The 15,425-nt window shown below is 49.5% G+C and overlaps 1 protein-coding gene across 2 annotated transcripts in view; it reads right to left on the minus strand.

The window, feature by feature from the left end:
- The window catches only part of Myl10 (myosin light chain 10), a 63,951-nt gene extending 54,680 nt beyond the window's left edge, over positions 1 to 9,271 (minus strand). The window contains exon 1 of one of the 2 annotated variants that reach the window (XM_087579209.1): positions 8,999 to 9,271. In XM_087579209.1, coding sequence (XP_087435335.1) covers positions 8,999 to 9,205 — 207 coding nt within the window. In that variant the 5' untranslated portion in view covers positions 9,206 to 9,271. The remainder of the gene's footprint in view (positions 1 to 8,998) is intronic. The other variant, XM_087579208.1, reaches the window with a different exon arrangement.
- Positions 9,272 to 15,425: the final 6,154 nt, after the last annotated feature.

Genomic DNA, 15,425 nt, shown 5'->3' on the forward strand with positions numbered 1-15,425 from the left:
AGGGGAAACTCATGAACCTGGGACCTGACTCTTCCTTCATTCTATAAATATCGACCTACTGTGTGCTAGATTTGGGAAAATGCTGAGATCAGCTTCCCGCCCAGGAGGGATTCACAGCCCTGAGTTGGAGACAGAGACCTATAACTGTCACAAGTCACAAGAGATGGGTGACAAGTTACCAACATCAAGTAAAATCCACAGGGTGTGCCCCTATCCCCAGCATGCGTCAGATAGGCCCTTAGGGTACAAGAAATGATGTTTAGAGTGTGGACTTCCTGCATGTGGGAGCTGAGGGAGGGAGGAGTGAGCTAGGGAAGGACTAATGATGTCTCCAGAGAAGGAGGTTTTCTGAGAAAGGCTGATGATAAAAGAGAAGAGGAGAAGCGAATGGGAGCATGGAGAAGGATAAGTCACAGCCAGTTCCTAGAGGGGCTTTGCGATAGGCTGGGGATTCCAGCTTAATATGGAAGCATGTAGTGGGACTAGGGGCGTGGCACAGTGGTAGAGCCCCTCCCTAGAATCCCCCAATGAGGGGCTGGGGGCGTGGCACAGTGGTAGAGCCCCTGGCTAGAATCCTCCAGTGAGGGGCTGGGGGCGTGGCTCAGTGGTAGAGCCCCTCCCTAGAATCCCCCAATGAGGGGCTGGGGGCGTGGCACAGTGGTAGAGCCCCTGGCTAGAATCCTCCAGTGAGGGGCTGGGGGCGTGGCTCAGTGGTAAAGCATCTGCTTAGTATGCACAAGGCTCTGGGTTCTATCTCCAGCACTGAAAATAAAATAAAACATTTACTAGGGACTAAAAGGAGGGCTATACATACAGACAAAAGCAAGTAATTGAAGGGGCTGGAGAGGGTTTAGCAGCTAATCTGCCATGCTCTTGGAGAGGCCTGAGTTCAGTTCCCAGAACCCGCATCTGGAAGCCCATAATCACCTGTAGCTCTAGTTCCAGGAGATCCAACAGCTCTGACGTCCATGAACAACTTATGCGCACATATTCTCATACACACAGACATACCCACATACACATTAAAACTATAAAAATAAATACATCTTTTTAAAAAAAAAAAACTGAATGGAGCTGGAGAGCTGTCTCAGCAGTTAAGAGCTCTGGCTGCTTTTCCAGAGGACCCAAGTTTGGTTCCCAGTCCTCACATGGCAACTCACTCCACTGCCTGCAACTCCAGTTCTATGGAGTCTGACACCTTCTTGGGTACCAGATACATATGTAGCACACAGACATCCGCGCAAACTAAACACTCACATATGTAAAATACAAAGAAAGTTTTAAAATTATTTTCAATTGAGTTATTGGACACATGAACAAATGGGGAGAAAAGACACCTCTCCCCTATTAAAACACCAATTATGCTTCTAAGGAAGCTAGGCGTGGTTGTGCACCTCAGGAACCCCTGAAAGGAATAAGAAAGGCAAACTCCGTAGCAAGTTCAAGGTCAGTCTGCTTGAGACACTGACCCAGAAAAGCCAAAAATAAAGAAGGAAGTTAATTAATTTGTAAGATTGCATTAAATAAAGACTTGTAGAAATAAATAAAGGAATAAAAGCAGTCCCATTAGATACACAGTGAAACTGGTTGCAGGTGATACCCGGCAGTGGATGGCATTGTTACCGGATGAGTGGGGTGCAGTAGTGAAGACCCAGAATCCCAGCACTCAGGTGGCAGAGGCAGGAGCTCCTGTGCAGTACAGACCTGGTCCTGGACTCAAAAATGCTCTTCAGTAGAGCTTGTGTGTGTGTGTGCGCGTGTGTGCACGTGCATGCCTGTTTGTGTGTGTATGTATCTGTGTGTGTTTGTGTGTATATGTATATATTTTTGTGTGTTTGTATGTGTGTTGGTGTGTCTGTGTGTGTGTATATATATGTATGTATTTTTGTGTGTATGTATGTTTGTGTGTGTCTGTGTGTGTTTGTGTGTATATGTATGTATTTTTCTGTATCTGTGTGTGTGTGTCTGTGTGTGTCTGTGTCTGTGGGTGTGTCTGTCTGTGTGTGTGTGTGCATGCCTGTTTGTGTGTGTATGTATCTGTGTGTGTTTGTGTGTATATGTATGTATTTTTGTGTGTTTGTATGTGTGTTTGTATGTGTGTTTGTGTGTCTGTGTGTATATATTTTTGTGTGTATGTTTGTGTGTGTCTGTGTGTGTGTCTGTGTGTGTATGTCTGTGTGTGTGTATGTCTGTGTGTGTGTGTGTGTGTGTGTGTGTGTGTGCGCGCGCATGTGTGAGACCACAGTACACTTGTGCAGGTCAGGTCAGGAGACAGCACTGTAGAGTTGGTTCTCTCCACCCATCTTTACCTGGGTTCCAGGGATTGAACTCAGGTCTCTAGGCTTGGGAAACAGTCTCCTTTACCAACGAACCATTTCTGGCCCAGTTGTTTTGCCTTTGATATAGGGTCACCCATAGTCAAAGGCTTGTCTCAAACTCCCAATCCTCCTGCCTCTACTCCCTAAGTGCGAGGATTAGATGTGCCACACGCTGGTTTGAGGGAATATTTTTCTGAAATACAGTTTTAATATGTAACTCAGGCTGACTTTGAACTCACTGCAATCCTCTTGTCATCCCCTCCCAAGTGCTGGGATTACAGGCATGAGTCATCACACTTTATAAATATTTCCCCCACTAAGGAAAATCAGGGTACTTGTCAGAATGGCTCGACAGATGAAGGCCTTTGTCACCAAGCCTGATGACCCGAGTTCAAATCCCAGAGCTCACATGGTAGAGGGAAAAACCAAATCTGTAGAGTTCCTCTGACCTCCGTGTGTTTGCCACGGTGTGCCCACACACGAAGACACACAACAAGTCAATGAATGTTTCCAAAAGAAAGATGAGGAACTATCAAACATACACAATGGAGGGTCCAAGGTAGGATCCCAAACCGGAGGCCAAAATTTATTTTCAAAATAAATAGACACATTTAGCCTCAGCTTATACAATAACAGGGAAATAACAAGCAGTCTGATTGGATGGTTGAAATTTTTCTACTGCAAGTCAGGTTTGGTGCCTCAGACTTGTTATCCCAGAAAGAGGAGGCTCAGGCATGAGGATCAGGAGTTCAAGTCTAGCTTGGGCTAATATAGTGTGACTGTCTAAGCATTTTCATTTTTATAGGCAGGAATATTTACCTGCATGGAAGTCTGTGCACCAAGCCTATACAGGCCAGAAGAGGTCATTGAATCTCCCTGTGGCTAGAGTTTAAGCCAGTAATGAGCCACCACGGGGATGCTGGGGATTGAACTCTGATTCTCTGGAAGGGCAACCTGTGCTCTTGACCTTGGAGCCATCTCTCCAGTTGGACTGTCTCAAAATTAAAAAATAAACATTGGGTTGCACTTACGGCCCAGTGGCTAAGAAAGTGCACTGTTCTCTTGCAGAGGACCTGAGTTTCGTTCCCAGCACCCACACTGGGTCATTCAGAGCCACCTATATAATTCCAGCTCCAAGGAATCAGATGCTCTCTTCTAGCGTCTTGGGTCCTTGAACTCGTGTGCACGTATCCTCCCACCTCAGCCCCCTCCCCGTGGACACACACATACACAATAAAAATAAATCTTGGGCTGCAGAGAAAGCTCAGTGTTTAAGAGCACATACTGATCTTGTAGAAGACCTGAGTCCAGTTCCCAGCATCCAGCCTGGAATTGCAGCTCCAGAGTAATCTGATTCCTGTGGCCTTTGAAAGTAACTGCATTCAGGTGCATATATGTCCTTCTGCTCCCAACACACACACACACACACACACACACACAGATATATATACACACAGAGAGATATACATACACACAGATATACACATACATACAGATACACACACACAGATACACACATGCACACACACAAAATAAATAAATGAGTCTTAAAATCAAATGAATAAAATAAAATTTTAGACCAACAACCACACAAAACAGATACCGAGATAGAAAAGATTCAAGGTCTTTCTGGGACCCGAAGAGGACAGCAATGGGAATAAGCAAAGCCCATAGTCTCTCAGCTTATGACTCTTCCAACGTTATCGTCCCGAGTTTGATAATTGAGGCATCATTTTTAATAAGCCAATATGTAAAGAGATACTGGCTATAGCTGGGTAACATGGTACATTTCTGTAATCCCCACAGTTGGGAGGCTGAGGCAGGAGGATTCGAATTCAAAACCAGCCTGAGGAACTTTGAACGTCTCTATGTCCAAAAGGGTAAACAGAAGATGTGGTCCTTGAATCAAGGTTCAAATATTTACCCAGCATGCCCAGGGCCTTGGGCTTAATATCCAGTACCTCCAAGTGCTAGGGACTGAGCCCCCTTGGAGGTACTAAGTATTGTATCCAAGGCCTTGCGGTTGCTAGGCAAGTACTCTACTGCTGAGCCATGCCTGTAGCCCCCTCTGGGAGATTCTTTGCAAGTTTTCTATCACGGAGCAACAGCCACAGCCTTAGCCCCTCCCCTGGGCGGGACTCTACCACTAAACTTGGCTCCCAGCACCTAACTGACAGAAACCAGGTAAACACTATGTCACATGCCTACCACTCTGTCATACTTCTTAATTTGAGACAGATTTTTATTGAGTTGCCCAGGCTGGCCTGAAACTTGCCATCCTCTGCCTCAGCCTCCGGAGTTACTGGGATGATATGGCTAAACCACCACGTCTAGCAGCAGCCTCTTACTCTAGACTACTGGCTCTCCCGCTGCCCTGGACACACGAAGCCTCTCCCCAGCCCCATCCTCTCAACGCCCGGTGCAGCCCTCTCCCTGCCGTAAAGACTCTGAGGGTTGGGACGACTGGCTAATGACAGGGAAAGTGCTGAGACGACAGGTTATTTCAACAGTGTCCTCATCCGTTGGGTATTTCAACATTCTGTGTTTGTGCAAGAGCTATAATGGGACGCGTCATAAACTCACACTGTCTCAAAGCTTGGACACGTCGTGGCGGGATTGGGGGGGGACTGTCCGGGTTTAGCAATCAAGCTGTCTCCAGGCTCCGGCTCCTTAGGCTGAGTGGGACTCGGCCCGTGCACAGCCCTGGAGAGAAATCTCAGGGTGTCAGAGAAAATCCAGAGCAATTACCTCTGGGGGTAGTTAGATGAGGGTACAGATATCAGGCCCCACCTTTCTGCCCACCAGGGGGGAGGAGGGCTAGCTTGTCCCTCACCAGCCTGTGGGGGAGGAGGTCACCAATGACCTCATGGGAGCAGAGGCTGTGAATCATGGCTTAGACCTGGTCCCATTTCCTTGGAAGAGAGCAGTCGTGTCGGTTTCCAATGGGGAACCTTTGTGCCTGGAGCTAGCAATCACCATGTCTTGATGGATATTCCAAAGAACTGAGCCTTGAAGAAGCTGTAAGAACCCTGTAGCCTCCTACAGGAAGCTACATTTGGGCTCAGAATTATCCAATCAGATCAGCTGTGACACAAGATTTGGTTGAGGGGGTAAACAGAAGGGGAAGGGTGGGGGATCACTTCACGGGAACTAGGAACGAGGTTGAGAGATGGAGAGCTTTCATTGGGTGGGGCTACTAATCTCTCTTCCATCGCGTGCGTGCGTGCGTGCGTGCGTGCGTGCGTGCGTGTGTGTGTGTGTGTGTGTGTGTGTGTGTGTGGTCCTGGGGATTGAGCCTTGTAGAAGATGAGCAAACACATTAAGGTTGCCCGAAGCCTTTAGACTCTCACTAAGAGATTCTAGGCAGAGGCTCTACCAGCAAGCCACACCCCCAGGCTCTCACTGGTTATTCTAGGCAGAGGCGCTACCAGCAAGCCACACCCCCAGGCTCTCACTGGGTATTCTAGGCAGAAGCTCTACCAGCAAGCCACACCCCCAGGCTCTCACTGGGTATTCTAGGCAAGTGTTCTATTCCAGTATCTCCAGTCTACATCACTGGGTTTCTGATTCCTTCCCTGGTCAAAGAAGTTCAGGGTCTTACTTTCTCTGGTCAGGAGCTGATATTGTTCATCTGTAACCCTGGCATAAGTAGCATCACTTTCAGACATAACCCGGAACAAGTGAAACATGAATTTTTTAGAGCATCAATGCAGGACAGAAAGTCTCATCTCATTCTAGAACCTTCTGTGGTTCCTTCACAGTCTACTTCCCATAGCTCAGCACATCAGGTATAGGATGAACTTTCTTCCTCTTTTGGCCCAAATTTAGTTTTTAGTCTCAGTATTATGGTCTAGCTATAAACTCCAGAATTAGTCCATTCCCCAGGGAGATCAGTGGTTCTCAATCTTCCTAACGCTCCAACCCTTTAATAAATACAGTTCCTCATGTTATGGTGACCCCCAACCATAAAATTATTTTGCTACTACTTCATAACTGTAATTTTGCTTATGCTATGAATCAGAATGCAAATATCTGATTTGCAGGATGTCTAGTATGTGACACCCCCCTCCCCCGCAAAGGTATCTTGACCCACAGATTGAGAACTGCTGCCCTAAAGAGCTGTTAAGCAACCCTCACTGGATGATCACTCAAAAGGTACCACAAGCTACTGTGGGGACTGGATGGAACCAGAACAACTCACACATGGTAACTTGTTTACTCTGTTACTTATCAGGACCCCAGTATGCTGGCTAGTTTTATGTCAACTGATACAAGCTAAAGTATCAGTTGGAGAGGAGGGAACCTAATTAAGAAAATGCCCTATAGGCAAGCCTTTAGGGCATTTTCTTCATTAGTGATAGATGGAGTAGGGTCCAACCCACTGTGGGAGGTGTCATCCCCTGGGCTGGTGATCCTGGGTTTAATAGGAAAGCAGGCTGAGCAAGCCATGGGAGCAAAGCAATAAGCAGCATCCTCCATGGCCTCTGCATCACTCCTGCCTCCAGGTTCCTGTTCTGCTTGAGTTTCTGTCCTGACTTCCTCCAAGGAACAGCAATGTGGAAGGGTAAGTCAAATAAACCCTGTCCTCTCCAGGTTGCTTTGGTCATGAAGCAATAGTAACCCTAACTGGGACACCTGGCCTCTGTCCCATGAACGCCACCACCAGCATTCTTCTTTGTCTCCCAAAAGGATTTGATAACTGATTCACAGAGCCAGGCATGAGGGCACAGGCCTATCATCCCAGCTACTAAGAAGATGAAGGAGGGGGAACCCAAGGGGTTGGGGATTTAGCTCAGTGGTAGAGCGCTTGCCTAGGAAGCGCAAGGCCCTGGATTCGGTCCCCAGCTCCGAAAAAAAGAACCAAAAAAAAAACAAAAAAAAAAAAAAAAACCGAGCTACTTCCCAAGGCTAGCCTGGGCAGCTTGATGAGACCCTGCCTAGAATGAAATAGATGATAGGGCCAGAGAGATTGAGCCCATGAAGGAGTTTGCAGCTCAGGTCTGCTGACCCGAGTTGCATCTGTGGAGCCCACATAAAAGGCAGTTGCCACAGCAGCACGGACTTGGAATCTTAGCACTAAGGCAGAGAAGGTAAGAGGCTAGCTAGCCTCGAGTATACAGGACAGCAGCAGGATCGAGACACTGCCTTTGAAGAAGAAAGGGGATGGGGAGGGAGGGACCTGGGAAGTGGCTAAGCATGAAGCTTAAAGCCTGAGGATCTGAGCCCGTGTAAGTGCTCAGTTAGGTGTAGCGGCCTCCCTGTCACTCAGCTTCAAGAGAGCAGTTGATCCCAATAGAAAGTTGGCTTGTGAGGCCAGTCGTATCTATGAGCTCTGGGTTTGATTGAGAGGCCCTGCCGAAATGAATAAGGTCAAAGAGTGATGGAGGATAATTTCTAACATTGGTTCAGGACTCCTCTTGCACACGCACCCACACACATTCAAGCATACATACACACACTCCCCCCGTCTGTTTGTCTGTCTGTCTGTCTCTCTTTCTCTCCTCTCTGTTTCTCACACACACACAAACACCCCACGGGGCATGGGGTGGGGGCTGGGAGGTTAAAAATTTTAAAGAGAAAACCAATTTCTGAAACAAAAATTGTCCCTTGACCTCCACATGAGTCCCATGGCACATGCGTGCCTGCACTTAGACACACATACACACTAAAAGGATAAAAATAAAAATACACTTTAACAATAAAAAAACTTATTAGGGAAACCTAGGTATGAGTCACAAGAACCTCTCCCCTACAGAGCCGCTATCCGTGTATAGAACACCTGGCCTGGCTTGTCTTGTTTGCTGGTGGTGAGGAAGGCGTTATTCTAAAGGCAGCCCTTGGAGCGGAGGGTGGAGCTTCCCCAGTGTGCTGGAAGCCCTGGGCTTCATCCCCAGCACCTCATTGATGAGATAGTACTCGCCTGTAAGCCCAGCAGTCAAGAGAAGAAGACAGGAGAATCAAAAGTTCAAGGCCACCCTTGGCTACAGAGTGAGTTCAGGACCAGCCTAGAATACAAGAGACCCTGCCCACCCCCACTTCTCCAAACAAGATGATAGCCTTGGGCAAACAGCCTCCAGAGAAGGGGCTGGGTTATCCCTGCTGACAGTTCAGAGTACTTTCTGTGGGTAAGCGTCTGGGAGACTGTCTATACCAGCTGGTCTGAACTGGCTCAGCTGTGGAGCCTCGGCAGAAGGAGGCTGAAGTAGGGCCCAGCTATGGAACGAGGTCAGGGAGTGCAAAGTAGAGAAACAAGTGCCTATCAGGGGTGAAAGGCACAGAAAATGGGGGCTTTGGAGGGGTGGTGTGTTTGTGTCTTGTAGGAGAGAGGAGATAAAAAATAAAGTAAAATAAGATAAAATAAAATAAAATAAAAACCATAGACTGTTAAACCAGACATGGCGGAGAACACGTTAGCCCAGCATTCAGGAGGCAGAGGCAGGAAGGTCAGAAGTGCAAGACCAGTCTGGGCTACATAAGATCCCATCTTGAAACAAATCAATAAGCCTGGAGTTTGGCCTGGTAACACCAGCCTGCAATCGTAACTACCTGAGAGACTGAGGTCAAAGGGTGATGAGTTTAAGGTCAAGTTGGCCTATATAGCCTGGACTATGTAGTGAAACCCTGTCTCCGAAACAAAAACCAGACAGAACGTGCTAGAAACTCAGGAAAACAGACCCTACCTGAGAGCTTGGAATGGTGAGCAAGAAGAAAGACAACATTCTCCCAGGTGCTGGGATACTCACTGGGCACCGGGGAGCCCAGAAGTTGCTGTTCCTGAGTCCCCAGGAGAGGGTTCCAGGTTCCGGGGAGCTGGACACCCCAACTTCCCTGGCAGAGCTGTATGCCCAACTCCTAGCTGACCCTGGCTCCTGACTGCCCAGCTTCATGCTTGGATAAGACAGCCCAGACAGTCTTCAGGTTCGGAGCCTTCCAGTTGTCACCTCCCCCGCAGCGCAGCCGGATGGCATGGTCTCCGAACGCATCTGCCTGTTTACATTCTCTCCAATGAGAAGCAGCTTTGTTTATGGAAAAGAGCTATTTTGGTTCCGAATCTTCGCTTCAGCCCCTCGACTCTGGCAGGCAGAATGGCTGCTGCTCTCTTGAGGGGCTGAGAACAGAGGAGCCCAGCTCCAGCCCCTGGGGAAGGTTCCCCAGGGCTCCTAAGGGAGGAGTGTGGCGACCATCTATAGACAGCCAGCAAAGCCAAAAAAAAAAAAAAAAAAAAAAGGTGCAGACAGATGCGCGCATCCTGTAAACCAGAGTCCAACCCACTCAAATGCAACCTTGTAGCTGACCGGCTGGGATGAAGACCCTCTAAAGAACCCTGCCCTTTGGTTATCAGAAAATTGAAACAATGGTCTCTGAGGAATTGGATCTCCCCAGGAGACTCAGGCTGGAAGAAGGAAAGGGCTGAAGCCTGGTGCGGCCAGAGGAAGAACTTGTCTCCAGGAAGAGATCTACATTGTTCTGATAACTCGTTAGACCACACTGCAGGACAGACTGGAGCCCAGCGATGATCATCAGACATGACCGTGTCATCAGAAATGACCACACCTTGACTGGGGCTGCTCGGCCATCAAGCCCTCTCTCCATCGATTTAAGCCTAGACTTGCCTGCCTCTATGCCGCTTCCCAGCGTGGTCCTATTGAATTACTCGTTCCTCTGCTTTTCACGGTGTCTACTGGGCCTACGGAGGATGGGCAGCAGAACTTGGCTGATTGGGATTACAAGGGCCCAGGCTCTGACCCTAACGACTGACAGTCCAGTCGCACCCAGAGGGCCTCATGAGCTGGTGACTCAGAACTCCGGTTCCCAGTGTCTGAACTCACTTCCCCGGCTTCCCCCACAGTCCTGCCGGGGGGAAGCTGGTGCACTTCAGCACCTTTATTATGCAGATGAATAACTCAAGCACCCAGATATGAGAGGGACATCTTTAGACTACACAGCTACTGAAAGTCGAGTCCCTTTTTGGGAGCCCTTAAATTTCAAGACATCTTCCCCCATGCCACCTGGGATGAGAGTATATAAATCACAGGGTGGGAGAGAAATTAGGTGACAGTCAGAGACCTCCTTCCATCCTGCCCTCTCTCCTCCCTGAAGCCACATCCCAGCCCCTCACTGGGGGATTCTAGGCAGGGGCTCTACCACTGAGCCACGCCCCCAGCCCCTCACTGGGGGATTCTAGGCAGGGGCTCTACCACTGAGCCACGCCCCCACCCCCTCACTGGGGGATTCTAGGCAGGGGCTCTATCACTGAGGCACACCCCCAGCCCCTCACTGGGGGATTCTAGGCAGGGGCTCTACCACTGAGCCACGCCCCCAGCCCATCACTGGGGGATTCTAGGCAGGGCTCTACCACTGAGCCACGCCCCCAGCCCATCACTGGTGGATTCTAGGCAGGGGCTCTACCACTGAGCCACGCCCCCAGCCCCTCCCTGGGGATTCTAGGCAGGTGCTCTACCACTGAGCGGTACTCTCACTTTTCTTCTGACTTTTTATTTTAAGATATGGAGCCCAGCTTGTCTTAAACTCCCTCTGTAGCACAAACTCACTTTTTACTTCTGCCTGGGCTTCCTCAGTAGCTAGGATTTCAAGTCTGCAGCTCCAGGCCAGCGTTGTCACAGTTAATCTGTATTTGAAAGGCTACAGTCTTGATTCTTAGTCAGAGAACTACTGTCTAGCACACGCCAGGGAGAGGAACTGTGATAATCATTTCCTGAGCAGCTTGGAGATGAAGTCAGGTAAGTCCCTTTGGGGTTCAGTGTTCCTTGACACAGACAGATGGATGGGTGATTTTGAGGATCCCTTTGGAGGAGATCTGCTCCCAGCCACCAACCCAACAGCTGTAGTCAATACCAGAGACCAAGCCAAGCTCTACGAGGCTTTGGGAAGAAACCACCCATGACCCACACCCTAATGATGCCAACAAAGGTTGACACTGTCCTCTTGACGTTGTCAGGCTAGAGCCCAAACTGGATTATGACAGACTAAGGTCTGTCTTCCCATGATGCTCCACACCTGCTGATATGGAGACAGAACTGATCCCACCTCACAGGTGTCTGGACACCGTTTCCCTTGAATTTCCATCTTAAGACAGTCCCAGGTACTACAGCAGCTTTTGTCTGTTATTTTTTCCCATTTTCACAAATCTATGTGTGGTATTCATGTGTCTATATGAATGTTTACATATGCATGTGCATGTGCATGTGGCGGTCCGAGACTATTAGGAATCATGCTCAATCAATAATCCACTTATTCAGTAAGGCAAGGTCTCTCAGCCAATGAGCTCATCAATAAGGTTAGTCCTTTAGCTCTGGGGATGCCCTGTCTCTATTGCTAGAAACTGGAATTAGACATAAGCCGTCATGCCCACTTGGCATTGAGGTGGGTTCTGGGTATCCAAACTCTAGTCCTCATACTCATATGGCACACACTCTGATCACTGAGTCACCTCCCTGGCTCTATTAGTCCCTGCTTCCTAGTAGAGACTCCATAGCTCCAGAACGGCCAGCAGATGTAGAGATCTAATTTTTTCCTTTTCCATCCCCAAACCCGCTCGCACAAGGCTTCTGTGTGGGTAGGTTTCCTGACACTTGGAGAGACAGGGAGATCTGCTTTTGTGGAGTAATTACAGGACTTATTAACATCTCTCTGGAGAGCTCTCCTGTCTCTCCCTCCTCCCTCCCCACTCCCTCTCTTCCTTCTCCTGCCCCTCCATGCTTCCCTTCTGACAAAGCAGGAAACCCAGTCCCGGTTCACTCGCCCCTAGCCCTGTCAGCCTGATCGATTTTCTCTTACTCGAGGAAAATTTGCTTCTATACCAGATCTGGAAAAGGTGGTTTTGGTTGGGTTGGGTTTTTTGGTTATCAGAGTCTCATGGACCCCACACTGGCCTTGAACTCTCTACGTAGCCAGGTTGGCCCAGAGCTAGCTATGTAACTCAGGGTGGTCTCAGCTCTTGATCCTCCACCTCAGTGTGGGGTTTACAGGGACAAGCCGCCATGCTTGGATTGCTGCTCTGGGACAGAGACACCAATCATGAAGATTTTATGATTCTAGAATGAAGCATCACAGTAAACCAAGCCTAGAGAAGGCAAAGGCCCAAGCAAATCAGAGCTTGAGGGTGGATGTGTCATCTCATTGGCAGAGGGCTTATCTAGCCGACAGGAACCCCAACCCCACCACTTTTCCTCACTCTCCCACCCCAACCCCACACTGCATAAACTAGGCTTTTCGGCACAGCATTAGAGGATGGATACTAATAGATCATGAGTTAAAGGTCACCAAGTGATGACCCAGGTGTGGCACATGCCTTTAATCTCGGCACTCAGGAGGCAGAGGCAAGCATATGACTGAATTTAAGGCCAGCCTGGTCTACAGACTGAGTTCCAGGACAGCCAAGGCTACACACGGAAAGACCGTCTTGAAAAAGACAGTTAAAGAACTAATGGAATTTGGAGAGCTAGCCTAGGCTACATGGGACCCTGCCTCAAACGAGCAGAAGAGAAGCTGAAAACCAGGAAAAGGAGATACAGGCTGAGCATGACAGTTCTAGCTAAGGGCACGCAGGAGGCACAGGCAGGGCATCTCTGTGAACCGAAAGCCAGCCCAGTCTACATATGAATTCCAAAACATCCAGGGCTACACAGTGAGACCCTTGTGCCCCGCCCCCACCAACACGCAAGTGGCTATGTCTGTAATCCTAGCAACTCTGGAGACTGAGGCAGGAGGAGAGCTCAAGGCCATCTTGGTGAAGTAGAGGGAAGAAAGATGGAGTTGGAGGAAGGAAGGGGGAGGGGAAGACAAGTAGAGCAGGAGATGTGCCGACAGCAATGCAGGTTTCCCGGGCACCTGACCTTCCCAGTACAAACCAGGGTGTGAACGGGACCAGCATCTCAGTGTTATTGGGTTAACAACCACAGACTCAGGACTGAGGCTCTGGGCTCTGCCCGCGGCTCCACAGGATGGAAGAAGAGGGTGGCTGTGAGATACACGGTAGAGCCCTAAGCATTGCCTGCTGCGTGGGATTATTACTAATCAGTGGGGTTTCTGTCCCCTCTGTCTCTCTGTTCCTAGGGCTCGCGAAGCAGCATGAGTGGGCAGCAAGCAGCTAACAATTAATTACAGGCTGCCTCGCATTGTTCTCTAATTACTCTTTCAGGCTTGTGGGATTCCTCACCTGCACAGAGTCCTGGAGCACAGACAAGAACCTCCTACTGGTTTCTCTTTCCTCCCCAGTGCCTAGCACTGCACTAGGCTCACAGGGTCCCTTCAGACAGAGCAGCGGTTGGCTGATTCCTCTTCACATGAGCTCCAGATAAGAATTACTGGGAGGTTTACTAATACGCTGGACTCTCAGAAGGGTGCTTAGCTGCTTGAGTAGAGGAGAGACCCCAGGCATCAGAATTTAGCCCAAACCATATTACCATCAGTCCCCACCAAGTACAGAAGATAGAGACTACAGCCTCCTGTACCCTAAATAAACTCTTCACCATTGAGCCACGCCCCCAGCCCCTCACTGGGCGACTATAGGCAGGGTCTCTACCACTGAGCCACGCCCACAGACCCTCACTGGGGGATTCTAGGCAGGGTCTCTACCACTGAGCCACACCCCCAGCCCCTCACTGGGGGATTCTAGGTAGGTGCTCTACCACTGAGCCACGCCCCCAGACCCTCACTGGGGGATTCTAGGCAGGGGCTCTACCACTGGGCCATGCCCCAAGTCCCTCACTGGGGAATTCTAGGCAGGGGCTCTACCACTGAGCCACACCCCCAGCCCTTACTTTTCTTTTTCTATTTCTTTTGAGATGGTCTCTTGAAGTTGTCTGTGTTGGCTTTGAACTCACTGTGTCACTTGGTCAGGATTTGAACTCTTGCCTAAGTCTCCTGACTAGCTTCAATGAAAGGCCCGCACCAACATTCCCTCTGCTTATATTTTGGTGTCTACGATTTTTCTAAACTGCATATTGAGAGTCTGGGGCCACCTGAAGCAGCTGAGGTAGATGAAGTCATTGAACTCGACAACTTAGTCCAGAGATCCAGTTCCAGGTCTTTTTTTTTTTTATATTTTATTTATTTATTATATATTATGATTACACTGTTGCTATCTTCAGACACACCAGAAGAGGGCATCAGACTCGTTTCAGATGGTTGTGAGCCACCATGTGGTTGCTGGGATTTGAACTCAGGACCTTGGGAAGAGCAGTCGGTGCTCCTAACCACTGAGCCATCTCTCCAGCCCCAGTTCCAGGTCTTTTTGTCACAGCAACCCTGAGTGCATTTGCTGGAGAGCCACTTCAGCAGTGTTTTCTGTCCAGACTTAATGGGAAAGCCACCTGGGAAATGTGTTAGAATTCTACTGCCTGGAGGACTGGAAATAGAGCTCAGTGATATAGTGAGGTCCTACCTCGAATTCTTACTGAAGGCCTGAGGGGTATGGACCAGCATTAGATCACCTGCCCAGAATCCTCTGAGGGACTAAGGTCATGAATCACCAGTAGTATAGTGCTTGCCTAGAATTCCCCAGTGAGGGGCTGGGGGCGTGGCTCAGTGGTAGAGCCCCTGCCTAGAATCCCCCAGTGAGGGGCCGGGGGCGTGGCTCAGTGGTAGAGTCCCTGCCTAGAATCCCCCAGTGAGGGGCTGGGGTGTGGCTCAGTGGTAGAGCCCCTGCCTAGAATCCCCAGTGTGGGGCTAGGGGTGTGGCTCAGTGGTAGAGCCCCTGCCTAGAATCCCCCAGTGAGGGGCTGGGGGCGTGGCTCAGTGGTAGAGTCCCTGCCTAGAATCCCCCAGTGAGGGGCTGGGGGCGTGGCTCAGTGGTAGAGTGCCACCCTAGCATACCCAAAGGTACTGAGTGGTACCCAAAGGTAGGACACCTGCAGAATGTGTCACACCCTGGTTCAATCACATATACCAGCAAGGAAAGAGGGAGAGAAGAAAAAAGAGGCAGGTGGGAGGAGGGGAGAAGGGAAAAAAGAAGGGGGGTGGGGAGAAAGGAAAGCAGGCAGCAAGCAGGCTGGGCTTTCTTGAGTCCTGTACCAGTGGCGGCCCCTCTTTGCATCCTTGCCTCGCTTTGATTCCTCAGAAAGGTTATAGCCAAACACAGCAACA

Source organism: Rattus norvegicus, chromosome 12, assembly GCF_021556685.1.
Source record: "Rattus norvegicus strain SHRSP/BbbUtx chromosome 12, alternate assembly SHRSP_T2T, whole genome shotgun sequence".
In the NCBI taxonomy this organism is placed as follows: Eukaryota; Metazoa; Chordata; class Mammalia; order Rodentia; family Muridae; genus Rattus; species Rattus norvegicus.